Below are 15866 nucleotides of genomic sequence, written 5' to 3'. Positions count from 1 at the left end.
TGCAAAAGTTACACCTCAGACAGGCGTATATACGCTTATGCCCAGGTCTGCGTGGTCACTTCCTCACTGATCTTTGCCTCTACAAACATAAGAGTAGCTGCAATGGAAATGTGTATGCCTCTGGATTGCCCATACTTGTGTGAGTGCATTTTCAAAGCATGTGCGGTTTGCATTCGCGAAAGATAAACTCCACAAATGGACGGACACTTAACTCTACATTTGCCTCCTGTTGGCAATTTAATAACTTGATTCCAGATACACTGTAAGTTATTGAACAGGGACATCTTTGTCTGTAATTATCCAGTCTCATTTTATTACTGTTTTGCTCCAAATTGTAAGGCACAAGGGAATATGCTGGGGGGGAGGGTTAGGTTTAGGGTGCGGGGAGGGGGAGTTTAGGTTTAGGCACTAGGGGGGAGGTTAGGTTCATGCACTGGGGAGGGAGGCTTAGGGTATGGTGTGGGGGAAGGTTAGGCTATTGACCGACAAGTATCCTAACTCTGTTGAGATGTCGGCGTAAGTATTCTGATCGCCAAGATCCTGAGCGCTGGCATCCCGTACTAACCCTTATGACCATAATAGCTAATAGTTGATACACTCTCTAGCTCACCGAAATAATTTGCGTGAGGACTAATCTTATTTGATGTCAGTACTGCTGGTCATCCCCCTCCGAGCTTACAGTAAGCACAATGCTGCCTCAAAAGACTGTGGGCTGATTCAGATCCGTATGCAAATGCCATTGAAGTTGCAATATCTCACATAACGCAATTGCTAAAATATGCCAATAACCCAACCTGCCATCCAGGGCTAAGAGACGCTCACTGAAAGCATCTGACATCCGCCTCTCAAGCACAAAACCGGGACCATCGGATGCAGATCAGTTGGCTATCAGCCTTCTGAGTAAGTCAGAGGTTGCTGGAGACACACGTGTCTGCATACACACATAGGACTCTCAGGCTGCCAGCTAGGATGGAGTGGCTAATTTATGCAGGCCCTGAAAATAGTATTTAAACAATCAGAAATGCCACCCTTTTTCTAACCTCCCCCCCGATACCTCTCCTAATCGCTAACTACCTGACACTCACTTTGAATCCTCTGTGCATGCGTGATTGCTAAACAATCGTTGCGCGTGCTTGGCTTTCACACATGGGCAATGGCTAACAATTGCTCAAATGTGTAAATATCGGCACTGTGTGTGGATCTGAATCAGGCCCTGTGTTTGTATCTGACCACAGTGTTTTCATTGTAGATTGCATTTTGTCCTTATTAGTTTACTCCCATGGCCCAAAAACATACTAGTAGGGTAACAGTTAACTATCTTATTATAACTAAATTGGCCCAGTTGTGTGTGGTTCTGTGCCTGTGAAAGAGATATTAGATTATAAGAACAGCTGTGTTAAGCTGCATACACATGGGACGATGTGCTGTATAAACGATATTGGTGAAAGATTTCCCTTGAACTTTCTGTAGTGCAGGACAAACGATATCGGGTGTACACACTGAAAGATCACTTTAAAGATATCTTTCAGTGAAGTCATCCTGCCACATCTCTGAACAGGCAATTCTTGACAATATAGACAGATTGGCCTGCATGTACGGACGACACAAGACATCATTAGCTTCCGGCGGGTTGAACGATATCATTATCATCCATATCGTTCATAAAAATCGTCTAGTGCGTATGCGGCTTAAGAGACTGATATGAATGACTCAACATTTTCCATACAGTACTGCATATGTTAGTGGTATATAAATAAAAATAATAATAAAACGACAACAAATGAATTACAGATAAGTAATGACATGTTACAATATACTCTTAAGACAAAAGCGACTACTGTAATTCAGCAGTTATATTCTCAACCGTCATTATTTGGGTTAAAGGCAGATGTCTATAAAATCCTTGTTCACGCTGTAAGATTTGTACATTTTATTTTAAATAATGACATCAGATGGGAAAGATGCCAATACTCACATTCCCGCAATCCCAGGATCCCATATCTGGGCTGCAGTGTCTCTTATATCCTTAAGTAAGATATTTTATATTGTCGCAGTAAATATAGTAAATGTTTTTGTTGGCTTTACATAGTTTATAATTTTTTTTTAATAATACAGGTACAGTAGGTCCAAAAGTAAAGTGGTCTTTATAATAAGCATAATAAAAATAAACAACTTGATTATTTTCACTGTTCATGTAAAGTACTAGGACGCATTTTTATAACAAACTATATAATATGAACCACCTATGTGATGTCTCAGTTTGCAGGTACAGTGTAGAGAACAACACTCCTACTGTAAAGAAATACTTAATGCATTCCATGCCCTATGTGCTTCATTTGCGGCTGTTTCCACTTCATGGTTTTGGGATGCAGTTTACTTGAAATCAGGTTTTAGCAGTAAGAGGACAACATTGGTACTTAAACTAGTATTAACAAGAGCTACAAAATGCCAACATGTGTGACAAGAACAAGGAGCACCAGAGAATCTACATTTATTGGGCAGGTGAAAGCAGAGACTAAACATTGAGTTTACTTTACTATCAAATCAATGGAGTTTTTTAGCTTGTATGACACCACCTTAAGTAATCATCTGTGGCCTTATTGATACTTCATTAAATATACTTTTTCCAAGATTATAAGCATTAAAGCTGCCAATACACAGAAATTTCCATTAAGCCCTAAAACTGAGTGATCAGATATGGGACAATCAAATCGATGAGCGCCAATGACGTAGAGTGTGCGGTGCACATGGACCCCCAGGTCAAAGAAAATCCTGTGCCGCACACCTTTCTGCACCTAGCAGAATATACCCCACCGTGTGCTGACCAGCACTCCCATGCCCTATACCTTCTGCCGTTGGCCTTTTTCGAGGTGATATATTCAGAGGTATCCGGATGAAAGATAAACAGTCAAAAGATTGACTGTCAATAGGTCAACACCAGATGGTCAACAGGCAATACTGTAGGTCAACAGGGTCAAAAGGTCGATAGAGACAAAAGGTCGACTGACAAATGGTGGACTGTGTAGAAGATCGACAGGGTTAAAAGGTCGACATGTTCAAATGGTTGACACACATTTTGACACACAAATGGTCGATACACAAATGGTTGACATGTTTTTAAACATTTTTAAGGTTAAGGTTAGGGGTTAGGGCCAGGGTTAGGCACTTGGGGGAGGGTTCAGGGTGAGGCTGCCAGAGAGGACGGTTAGGGTTAGGCACCAGGGCAGGGATGGACAACCAGCGGCTCTCGATCCGCATGCGGCTCTTAAGGTTTTGTGATGCAGCTCCCCACACTGGAATGGTGAACGCTGGCCTCTGAAGCCGTCAGAGACTAAAGAAGCCTCTGATCGATTCAGCGGCCAGCTTTCCCAATGATGTAGTGCACGGGTGACGTCACCCGCGATGTGAGGAGCCTACCCTGTGCACCTACTGGATCTAGTTAGATCCAGTCAGAGGCAGCGGGAGCCAGAGCCAAAGCCAGTGTGGTCAGGTAAGTGCTGGGCTGGGGGCACTGCTTAAGGGGCACTACTTTAAGCGGCATTGCATATGGGGCAAAACTACAGGGCACACTGCATAAGGGACAAAAATACAGGCGGCACTGCATAAGGGGCAAAATACAGGAGGCACTGCATAAGGGGCACAAATACAGGGGGCACTACATCAGGGGCACAAATACAGGAAGCACTGCGTAAGGGGCAAAACTATAAGGGGCGCTGCTTAAGGGGCACTACTTTAGGGGGCACTGCATAACGGGCACAAATACAGTATTTTCAATGTGCTGCGCTCGCCCTCAGGGTGACTAAAAACAATGGTGTGACACAAGGTCATGCTCCTGCAAATGTCATACGAAAGGTGTGGCCTTGTGCCTTCTGCGCGCGCATGCTATCGGCTTTTTAGCTTGACTACAGATATTTTGTATCTCTTTGCCTCTAACTGGTTGGCCACCCCTGCACTAGAGGGTGGGCTAGGATTAGGTATAGGTTTAGGCACTAGGGGGGGTGTTTGGATTAAGCTTAAGGGGGAGGGTTAGGCTGCCGGAGAGGATAGTTATGGTTACGCACTAGGGGGTAGGCTAGGGTTAGGGATAGGTTTAGGCAATAGGGGAGTATAAGGATTAAGCGCCATGGGGAGGGTTAGGATTAGGCACTAGGGGGGGGTTTAGGATTATGGTTACATTACAGAAAAAATGTGAACTCTTTTTGTGTCAACCATTTGAGCTGTCAACCTGTTAACGCTGTCAAGCTTCTGCACTGTCGGCCATTTGTCAGTCAACCTTTTGACCATGTCAACCTAATGCTTGTCGACCATGTATTGACTGACAATATAATTTAACACACCCATATTCGGAAAGTTGATGCAAAAGATCTATAGACTCTGGCACTATAGCAGAGCTTTTGCGATCTTCTGTGCATGTACCATCTTATGAAAATATCACCCAAAAAATTAAAACAAGCATGTGGTATGGAGGGGGGCTGCTGTATGGAGGGGTGAGCCTGTTTCACATAGGCTCCCCAGGCGTTAATACACCTATGGTGAGCAGCATATGGGCATATACTATGGGGTGCATATGGAGTAGTAGAACATTCTTCCGTCTCCTCCCTGTAGCAGAACATTCTCCCCCCCCTATAGCAGCACATTCTTCCCTCTCCCTCTAGCAGAACATTCTTCCCTCTCCTCCTATTAGCAGCATATTCTTCACTCTCCTCCCATTAGCAGCACATTCTTCCCTCTCCTCCCATTAGCAGCATATTCTTCCCTCTCTTTTCTGTAGAAGAACATTCTTCCCTCTCTTCCTTGAAGCAGAACATCCTTCCCTCTCTTCCTTGAAGCAGAACATTCTTCCCTCTCCTCCCTGTAGACCAATATTTCTTCCTTCTCCTCTCTGTAGCAGCACATCCTTTCCTCTCCTATCAGTAGCAGCAGATTATTCCATCTACTTCCTATAGTATCACATTCTTCCCTCTCCTTCCTGTAGAAGAACATTCTCCCCTCTCCTCCCTGTAGAAGAACATTCTTCTCTAGCCTGTCTGTAGCAGCACATTATTCCCTTCCCCCCTGTAACAGCACATTCTTCCCTCTCCTCCCTGTAGAAGAACATTCTTCCCTCTCTTTCCTGTAGAACATTCTTTCCTCTCCTCCTTGAAGCAGAACATTCTTCCCTCTCCTCCCTGTAGAAGAAAATTATTCACTCTCCTCTCTGTAGCAGCACATCATTTCCTCTCCTATCAGTAGCAGCAAATTATTCCATCTACTTCCTATAGCATCACATTCTTCCCTCTCCTCCCTGTAGAACATTCTTCCATATTCTCCTTGTAGAAGACCATTCTTCCCTGTAGCAGTACATTATTCCCTTCCCCCCTGTAGCAGCACATTCTTACCTCTCCACACTGTAGCAGCACGTTCTTCCATCTCCTACCTATAGAACATTCTTCCTTCTCCTTCCTGTAGCAGAACATTATTCCCTCTCCTCCCTAAGGCAGCACATTATTTTCTCTCCCCCCTGTAGCAGAACATTATTCCCTCTCCTCCCTAAGGCAGCACATTATTCCCTCTCCTCCCTAAGGCAGCACATTATTCCCTCTCCCCCCTGAAGCAGCACATTATTCCCTCTCCCCCCTGTAGCAGAACGTTATTCCCTCTCCTCCCTGTAGCAGAACATTATTCCCTCTCCCCCTTGAAGTAGCACATTATTCCCTCTCCCCCTGTTGCAGAACATTATTCCCTCTCCTCCCTAAGGCAGCACATTATTCCCTCTCCTCCCTAAGGCAGCACATTATTCCCTCTCCTCCCTAAGGCAGCACATTATTCCCTCTCCTCCCTGTAGCAGAACATTATTCCCTTCCTCCCTAAGGCAGCACATTATTTTCTCTCCCCCCTGTAGCAGAACATTATTCCCTCTCCGCCCTAAGGCAGCACATTATTCCCTCTCTTCCCTGTAGTAGAACATTATTCCCTCTCCCCCCTAAGGCAGCACATTTTTCCCTCTCCCCCCTGTAGCAGAACATTAATCCCTCTTCCCCCTAAGGCAGCACATTATTCCCTCTCCCCCTGTAGCAGAACATTATTCCCTCTCCCCCCTAAGGCAGCACATTATTCCCTCTCCCCCTGTAGCAGAACATTATTCCCTCTCCTCACTAAGGCAGCACATTATTCACTCTCCTCACTGTAGCAGAACATTATTCCCTCTCCACCCTAAGGCAGCACACTATTCCCTCTCCCCCCTGCAGCAGAACATTATTCCCTCTCCCCCCTAAGGCAGCACATTATTCCCTCTCCCCCCTGTAGCAGAACATTATTCCCTCTCCTCCCTAAGGCAGCACATTATTCCCTCTCCTCCCTAAGGCAGCACATTATTCCCTCTCCTCCCTAAGGCAGCACATTATTCCCTCTTCTCCCTGTAGCAGAACATTATTCCCTCTCCTCCCTAAGGCAGCACATTATTCCCTCTCCTCCCTGTAGCAGAACATTATTCCCTCTCCTCCCTAAGGCAGCACATTATTTTCTCTCCCCCCTGTAGCAGAACATTATTCCCTCTCCTCCCTAAGGCAACACATTATTCCCTCTCCTCCCTAAGGCAGCACATTATTCCCTCTCTTCCCTGTAGCAGACCATTATTCCCTCTCCCCCTATGACAGCACATTATTCCCTCTCCTCCCTAAGGCAGCACATTATTCCCTCTCCTCCCTGGAGCAGAACATTATTCCCTCTCCTCCCTAAGGCAGCACATTATTTTCTCTCCCCCCTGTAGCAGAACATTATTCCCTCTCCTCCCTAAGGCAACACATTATTCCCTCTCCTCCCTAAGGCAGCACATTATTCCCTCTCTTCCCTGCAGCAGAACATTATTCCCTCTCCCCCTATGACAGCACATTATTCCCTCTCCCCCTGTAGCAGAACATTATTCCCTCTCCTCACTAAGGCAGCACACTATTCCCTCTCCCCCCTGCAGCAGAACATTATTCCCTCTCCCCCCTAAGGCAGCACATTATTCCCTCTCCCCCCTGTAGCAGAACATTATTCCCTCTCCTTCCTAAGGCAGCACATTATTCCCTCTCCTCCCTAAGGCAGCACATTATTCCCTCTTCTCCCTGTAGCAGAACATTATTCCCTCTCCTCCCAAAGGCAGCACATTATTCCCTCTCCTCCCTGTAGCAGAACATTATTCCCTCTCCTCCCTAAGGCAGCACATTATTTTCTCTCCCCCCTGTAGCAGAACATTATTCCCTCTCCTCCCTAAGGCAACACATTATTCCCTCTCCTCCCTAAGGCAGCACATTATTCCCTCTCTTCCCTGTAGCAGACCATTATTCCCTCTCCCCCTATGACAGCACATTATTCCCTCTCCTCCCTAAGGCAGCACATTATTCCCTCTCCTCCCTGGAGCAGAACATTATTCCCTCTCCTCCCTAAGGCAGCACATTATTTTCTCTCCCCCCTGTAGCAGAACATTATTCCCTCTCCCCCTATGACAGCACATTATTCCCTCTCCCCCTGTAGCAGAACATTATTCCCTCTCCTCACTAAGGCAGCACACTATTCCCTCTCCCCCCTGCAGCAGAACATTATTCCCTCTCCCCCCTAAGGCAGCACATTATTCCCTCTCCCCCCTGTAGCAGAACATTATTCCCTCTCCTCCCTAAGGCAGCACATTATTCCCTCTCCTCCCTAAGGCAGCACATTATTCCCTCTCCTCCCTAAGGCAGCACATTATTCCCTCTTCTCCCTGTAGCAGAACATTATTCCCTCTCCTCCCTAAGGCAGCACATTATTCCCTCTCCTCCCTGTAGCAGAACATTATTCCCTCTCCTCCCTAAGGCAGCACATTATTTTCTCTCCCCCCTGTAGCAGAACATTATTCCCTCTCCTCCCTAAGGCAACACATTATTCCCTCTCCTCCCTAAGGCAGCACATTATTCCCTCTCTTCCCTGTAGCAGACCATTATTCCCTCTCCCCCTATGACAGCACATTATTCCCTCTCCTCCCTAAGGCAGCACATTATTCCCTCTCCTCCCTGGAGCAGAACATTATTCCCTCTCCTCCCTAAGGCAGCACATTATTTTCTCTCCCCCCTGTAGCAGAACATTATTCCCTCTCCTCCCTAAGGCAACACATTATTCCCTCTCCTCCCTAAGGCAGCACATTATTCCCTCTCTTCCCTGCAGCAGAACATTATTCCCTCTCCCCCTATGACAGCACATTATTCCCTCTCCCCCTGTAGCAGAACATTATTCCCTCTCCTCCCTAAGGCAGCACATTATTCCCTCTCCCCCCTAGCAGAACATTATTCCCTCTCCCCCCTAAGGCAGCACATTATTCCCTCTCCTCCCTAAGGCAGCACATTATTCCCTCTCCTCCCTAAGGCAGCACATTATTCCCTCTCCCCCCTGTAGCAGGACATTATTCCCTCTCCTCCCTACGGCAGCACATTATTCCCTCTCCTCCCTAAGGCAGCACATTATTCCCTCTCCTCCCTAAGGCAGCACATTATTCCCTCTCCTCCCTAAGGCAGCACATTATTCCATCTCCTCCCTGTAGCAGAACATTATTCCCTCTCCTCCCTAAGGCAGCACATTATTCCCTATCCCCCTGTAGCAGAACATTATTCCCTCTCCTCCCTAAGGCAGCACATTATTCCCTCTCCTCCCTAAGGCAGCACATTATTCCCTCTCTTCCCTGTAGCAGAACATTATTCCCTCTCCTCTCTAAGGCAGCACATTATTCCCTCTCCCCCCTGTAGCAGAACATTACTCCCTCTCCCCCCTAAGGCAGCACATTATTCCCTCTCCTCCCTAAGGCAGCACATTATTCCCTCTCCTCCCTAAGGCAGCACATTATTCCCTCTCCTCCCTAAGACAGCACATTATTCCCTATCCTCCCTAGAGCAGCACATTTTTCCCACTCCCCCCTGTTGTAGAACATTTCTCCCACCCACCCTGTAACAACACATTCTTCCCTCTGCCACCTGTAGCATGCGTTACATAGAGTGTACGCGCAAAGAAGCTGTTACGATAGGGACAGACGGTATCAGATTTGGGGCAGCACAGTGATGGGCATTCCTTGGTGGTGGCCTGAGAGGATGCAAAAAAATATCCATCTCATGGGCATTATGGGAGTGTTGCGGGTGTGTCAGTGAAAGCAGATACGTTCTCAGACCCAGAGCTGCTGCCACAGAGGCCATGTTTAGGCGGAGACGGCACCTGGTGCAGATGTTGGTGACTTGTCAAGAATCACCAGAGGAGTTACAGCAGGCAGAGACACTGAAAGTGGGTGTTCCAGGGCTTGCTCATACAGATGCAGACTACTACACTACAGGTAGGTTGATACTAGCATTTCCATATTATCGCAGCCACGACTCCGGCAACAAACGCAAGAGCAGACGCAGAAGCGTCCAAATTTGAATCAGGCTCTTGGTCTCTTATCGTGAGACTAAGCTCTACGCTTGTGCAGGGACAGTCTAGAAAACATGTACAGCATCGAGACGCCCACTGCCGCTATCTCACATCCATAATACCTTGCAGTCCTGCCTATACATCGGGAACATCGAGTAACATCGGCCCCTCATGCACAATTACAACAGGTCTGACGTTACTCAGAAATTGCTAACCTCGTTGCACGCAGTGAGTAGTCAAGCTGCGTATGCCATCGCAATGGCCAATTTATGCACGCCCATGCAACGGCGTTCAAACGGACAGATACACCTCTGCATTTCACTGACAATTCCCCCATCACCACCCCCAAACACTGACTACATGTCACTCACTCTGCATTGGTTTTTCTGTGGTCTGCGTGATCACAGTGCGATCGTAATGCAGCCACTGCACACACGTGCAATGCGGTGCATGCGCAGTACGTAACAATCGGCCATCTGCGTACGCTATCGCAATAGCGATCCGTGCTGAATCAGGCCCAGTGGGCATTTCCATTGTAATACGATGCCATATTCACCTAACTGACAAATGCCTGATCTTGGTGCTGATTTGAAGGTGAGGACGTCAGCCACAATGTGGGACAGATGTAATATTGAAGCAGTTTTTCTATCCCTGGTTTCCTTATATCTCTTCTGCCACCCATAAACATAACAGTCCTTAATGGCCACATGTTGTGCACCACTGGTTTAAATCAACCAAATTATTTTACATATGGGCAGCTTATGGGATCTATTTATCAAGTAGTGAACATTTTGCTGGTGTAAACAACAATGAAAGGCTCCATCACTGCTTCTCCCTATTTATGAAAGAGTTGATGCCGGAGAAATCAGAGATTTCTCCAGCCTTATCCTACTTTGTACACTTTACTGCAGTCCAGATAAGACTTTATGGTAATTGTGGTTAATCTCTATCAACGGTTGACAAACCTTACTTTTCACCAGTATGTACCGCCATCATAAGATGGTGTTACTTCTACCTTGCCCATAGCCAGCAAAAGTAACCAGCGAAGCCTCTCTGGTCCCCATCTAGTTAATTAGCAATACGTATACACAGAAATCTACAGCGCATGCACATTACAGGTTATCCTTTCACTGGCAGCTGGGAAAAGGAGAACGCAGATAGGAAAGATTCTGCCGAGGGTCCTGATAAGAAAAAATATTGATAAATACCAGTGGTATCTATACTTGTATCACTGTGAGAAGATACCACTTTCTGCGGTGACTATTAATAAATAGGCCCCTAAACAAGTGATAGATTACCGAGTGCAACAATATTTATAATCAAGTAGAGCCTCCGAGTTATTTATTTTCCTATGAACAAGAAGCAGTTGTGGATACAAAAAGTGTTTAGGTGCCTGACATTTTTTTTTTCTTTTCTTTTTTTGTTCACCAAGCAGATTATTTTTTTCCTGTCTTTACTGCACTTCCTATAAAGGAAAATACCATTAACAGATAACATATTTGGACAGCATTACCCTTACTACAGGTAGCATGGAATGGTTCAGAATAATAGAAAAAAAAAGAATAGGGAATAAAGGAGAGCTTTAAAATGTTTTTAAAAAATAAAACCAGTAGATCTACGACTCCTAGCAAGAGAGCTAAACGGCAACCATGTCCCCTTTGCCTTCTATTCAGTACATACTTTTACATCATGCAGTAAGATCAATCTGTTTAAAATATAATAACACAGTGAACTCAAATAAACCTGTATAAATATCTAAATAAGTAATTCCATTTCAGCTTTAAGTTGCTGCATATGGTGCATGTGGTTTATTTTATTTAGAGGATGATGTCATATTCTTATGGAACATTTTTTTCTAGAGCCTGGATGAATGGAGGCTCTAAATTCAGTCCTCTACAAAATATACTTGTTTGCAGCCTGCAAAGTTGTGGCCACTTGTTACTGATCTGCAAAACAGACAGTTTAAACATGAAGGGGTCTATTCAGCAACAGCGACGATGTTGTTCAGAATATTATCGGGCAACATCGTCACGATTTTTATTCAATTATTGAAATCTATGGCCGCTATTCAGCAATATTTTTTGCAGTGACAGTGGTTGCGATAACACACTGTCCCTGCGATGTAACAGAAGGCATTGTGATCGGTTTCCGAAAACAATACCTTCTGTTTCAGCTTCTGCACATGCTCAGTCGTGTGCTTCCGAAAAGTCTCCGTCCCTGCTTTGAGGTGACCGCGGAGGGGTAAGTTCAAATACAGCTTGTCCAAACTAATTGACATATGTACACAGGCTTTATATTAGCCTGTATACATGTATATTTATGTGTTTTTATAATAACAATGTATATTTACGTTTTAGATATAATTGCACATAAATCTAGAGTGACTTACTTGCCCGGAGTCTCTGCAAAGCAGGGACGGAGACTGGGCATAGTTACACAATCCTGCAGGGACATGGGAAAATTTCCCTCTGTCCCTGCAGTTTTCGGGTAATTTAAGTATTTTCTTCATATAATACCATTCTGAGATGGAGTTATATTAAGTAAGGATTTATCGAGTAATTTAGCACTTTTTGCTTTTCTGAATAGCAAAAAGCGTTAGAGCACTGTAGAGTGCGGTAGTCTGTGATATGGGAATTAATGGAAAAGATAATTGTGTTATCTTCTCCATTAACCCATTGCTGAATTGAGGATTTACATAAAAAAATGCAGAAATGATAGTTTCCGTATTTTTTATGTAAAAAAAATCATTGCTGAATAGACCCCGAAATCCCCTCTGGTTTATAATCCTAGTCTGATATACCAGCCTTCTATGACAATTTACATATGCTAAACAGTGAATCATGGACTGATTTATTGAGGGTTATTGAACATAAATATGTAAAGGAATTGTAGAAATATTTACTTCCATCAAGTGTTCTAAACACAATATAATGGCAAATTAATTGCACAGACTGTTTGAAAGGAGCTCAAGTCTAAATTAAATAATTTTCCAGAGTTTGTACAGAGACAACATGACATGCTTTATTCATGACATCATATATGTAGCATGTGCAAGTATTTTTCAACATGACAATCTGCATTTTTATGTGGCTTGTCAGCTACATAACCTGTGCACAGAACTGCTCTTGTGTCACAGTTCACCGCCTTAACTTTACAACTAGGAGAAATGTAATCCACATTTCCCGCTGTTCTATTTTGGCTCACAGGCCATTTGTTCTGGCCGTATTTATGGCTGTAATAAGCTAAACACATGGCTGCCTCAGAGGCCTGCAGAGAAGCCAGCAGCTCAATTCGCAACTAAGGAACAGGAAGATTCAGAACAAGCGTTAAGTTATCTACACAGTACAGTATATGTTTGTATCTCATGAGGGAGTTACTCAATCTAGCCTGCTGTGCACTTACAATTTCTGCTGCTTAGACAGTGTTAGCAAAGGTTAATATCTGCACATATCCTGCCAGGCACACTGCTCACATATACACAAGTTCTAAAAATAAAACCATTCTAACTAGGGCCATATTTTGTTTCAGCTGAAACACCTACAAAGTTCAGAAGCAAGGCTGTGTAATATTCTGCAATATTAAATAGATAGATAGTGAGCGGTATGTTCAAATGACACATTAAAAAAATATAGGTATATACCAGGTAGTCAGCATTAATACAGTTTTGTTGTGTTATAACAAGCTCTCCCGTTATGATAATGCACTGATTAAATAAGAATGGTAACAGTATGTGTATATTATGTATTTGTATCCATCAATATTTATGATTAAAGTGATGCTGTCACAGGAATTTGTCACATTTAAGAAATACTGTGCCAACATAAGAAAACAATAATAACATAACACAGTAGTACATGACAACTTTATTGAACAGATTTATTACAAAGGGGAAGCTGTATCAAACCTTGGAAAGATATAAAGTACCAACCAATGAGCTCCTGTCATTTTTTCAAACACTCCCTGTAAAATAACAGAAGCTGATTGGTTGGTACTTTATCTCTCTCTCCAAGGGGCCCATTTATCAAAATGTATTTGACGTAAAAGCCCCGAAAACACCCATTTTCGGGGGTTTACCTCAAATACTAAGTATCCCCCGGATGTATTAAGGAGGGACCACAGCAGGTATCTCCGATACCTGCTGTGATCCCTCCATTACCGCTCGGAGCCTCCTCCCCCATAGGTTTCTATGGGGGAAGCGATGCTGTCAAATTTACCAATACCTGGAATGCGATGCATTCTAGCTATTGGCACCCGCAGCTAACGCCATCTGAAGGTGACGTTAACCGCTGTAGACAGCTACACGGCGCACTATTAGCCGGCTGAGGGATCTGCCGGAACCCTCACTGGCTATGGTGGATGTGCATGTGCAGTCCACGGGACTGAGCATGCGCACCCCCCCTCACCTGTAGTGGCCGGCCGCTCTCCGGAGACATCGCAGTGAGAGCCCGTGTCCCTGCATGTCCCGGATGATACATGCGGCTGAAGAGATCGCGTTTTGCAATGCAATCAGGGGCGTTACTGGCATGCCCTGATCGCATTGCAAAAGCGATCAATGATAATTGGGCTCCCAAGGCTTCATAGATCTCCCCCAAAGTAAGAGCAAAAGTTGGTTAATAAAGTGAATGTTAAAGTACGAGTTTTTAAATGATATTGCCATTTTCGACCGATTGGAATGGCAAATCGTTTAAAAAGTGCTGTGTGTAGGCACGATAACGATGCCGATGCGCACACCCGCTGGTCGTTGATCTCTTCAACATGTAGAAAGATCTCAACCTATCTTTAACGATTTGACGCACATCATTCCGTGTGTACGCACGGTGAACGATTTCATGGACCACTCCCCTCCACCATTTTGTGCCAGAAGATACATCATGAGGATATTTGCTGCCAAACGATATATCGTTAACAATTAAAGGTGCGTACACACTGTGCGATCAGGAAAGACAGTACGATTACGACATTGTAATCATACCGTCGTTCCTGATCCCCTGCAGTGCCTACACTGAACGATCAGTCATTCAGTGGAGGCACACTCCATCATTCCTGAACATGGGCAATCTGTCGTTATCGGCAGATTGGCCTGCATGTTCAGGCGATGGACAATGTCGGAAACGACCAGCGGGTGCGTGCATCGCTGGTCGTTTCCTACATTTTAGTGCACGATTTGTGCACGATTACTGAGCGATTGCACGATTACGATGTCGTAATCGTGCGATTGCTCAGTAATATCGCCCAGTGTGTACGCACCTTTAAAATCACTAACGACCCATCTATATTGTTTGATCGTTTGTGCAATCGTTCCATGTGTATGCACCATATCGTTTGTCCGGGAGTGTTCAAGAGTACAAGGGAAATCATTAACGAGATTGGATCGTTACCTACATCGTACCGTGTGTACCTACCTTAAGTTACAGTATCCCCCTCACACTCAATTACTCAGGCAAAGCACTGTATAGTGTGCCATGCGTGGACACTCTTTAGCCTTAATCACCTGTTTTAAAAATGAGCTGAGGATCATCGTCGGACCCGAACTCCTTGATCAGGGACGTGAAGATGACCCCGCATGCGTTCTGGATGCCAAACACCGACCCATTGCACCACATGGCTGAGAGCATCACCAGCCATCCCCAGCCTCCTTCTGGGTGTACAAACTCTGTACCGGTGTCCGGGTCCTCTGCTCCTCCAGCAGCGACCTTCTTCTCCTCCTCATCTCCCGGCACTGAGTTCCACTCCCCCCCATTCTCTTTCTTCTCTTCCGCGGTCAGAGGTGCCCTCTCCTCTGCCGCAGCTGTAGCACGGTCTTCCCCTGCCGGCTCTTCTTCTGCTGGGACATTGGTAGACAGCGATTCCTTACTCTGCGTCCTGTCGTCTGTCATCTCTGCACTAGTGACACTATTACATGCAGCACAGCAGTGCCACAGACAGCCAAAGGAGATAAGGCAGCGGCCAGAGCAGGAGGCTGACTACATGCAACAGGATCAAGAGAGCGCTAGAAGTTGCAGTCACTTATATCACCACGTTGCTGACTATAGTGCTTCTTTCATGTGAGATCTCTGGTGTAATAATAAAACTTGCAGCTTGTGTTATATGACGCCGGCTGCTGGGGGCACACTCACACTCCTACTAGCATGATTCATCCATGGAGTGAAGTTTCTATCTCCTTCTTCCTATCTCCTCTACCTGCGCTGCTCCTGCCCCCTCCCGTGTCCTGTGCCTCTGTCACCTCGGACACGCCGTGTGCCTGTTGACTTCGAGGTCCCATGTTTTTTTTAAGGCTAACCTCTGGAAGAGGCGTGCCTGTCTGCGGAGGGGTGTCCCGGGGACTCCCCGCCCTCCTCCACCACGGGGCGCCGCCGGCCGGGAGGGAAGCTTATATTAGTAGTATGTGGCAGAGAGAAGCAGCTGTTGTTCGTCTGTATCGTATACACTATTGTAGAAGGGTTATAGGTCCGCCCACCGAGGTGAAAGTCTTATCA

At 45.4% G+C, this 15866-nt stretch overlaps 1 protein-coding gene across 1 annotated transcript in view; it reads right to left on the bottom strand.

Moving 5' to 3' along the window:
- SLC16A10 (solute carrier family 16 member 10) overlaps positions 1-15639 on the bottom strand; it is a 146729-nt gene extending 131090 nt beyond the window's left edge. The window contains exon 1 of the mRNA XM_088460416.1: positions 14882-15639. Coding sequence (XP_088316542.1) covers positions 14882-15266 — 385 coding nt within the window. The 5' untranslated portion in view covers positions 15267-15639. The remainder of the gene's footprint in view (positions 1-14881) is intronic.
- Between the last annotated feature and the right edge of the window lie 227 nt (positions 15640-15866).

This window comes from Taudactylus pleione, unplaced genomic scaffold (genome assembly GCF_031769625.1).
Source record: "Taudactylus pleione unplaced genomic scaffold, aTauple2 ptg000046l, whole genome shotgun sequence".
NCBI classification, from domain to species: Eukaryota; Metazoa; Chordata; class Amphibia; order Anura; family Myobatrachidae; genus Taudactylus; species Taudactylus pleione.
This window is presented reverse-complemented; position numbering and strand designations above follow the sequence as displayed.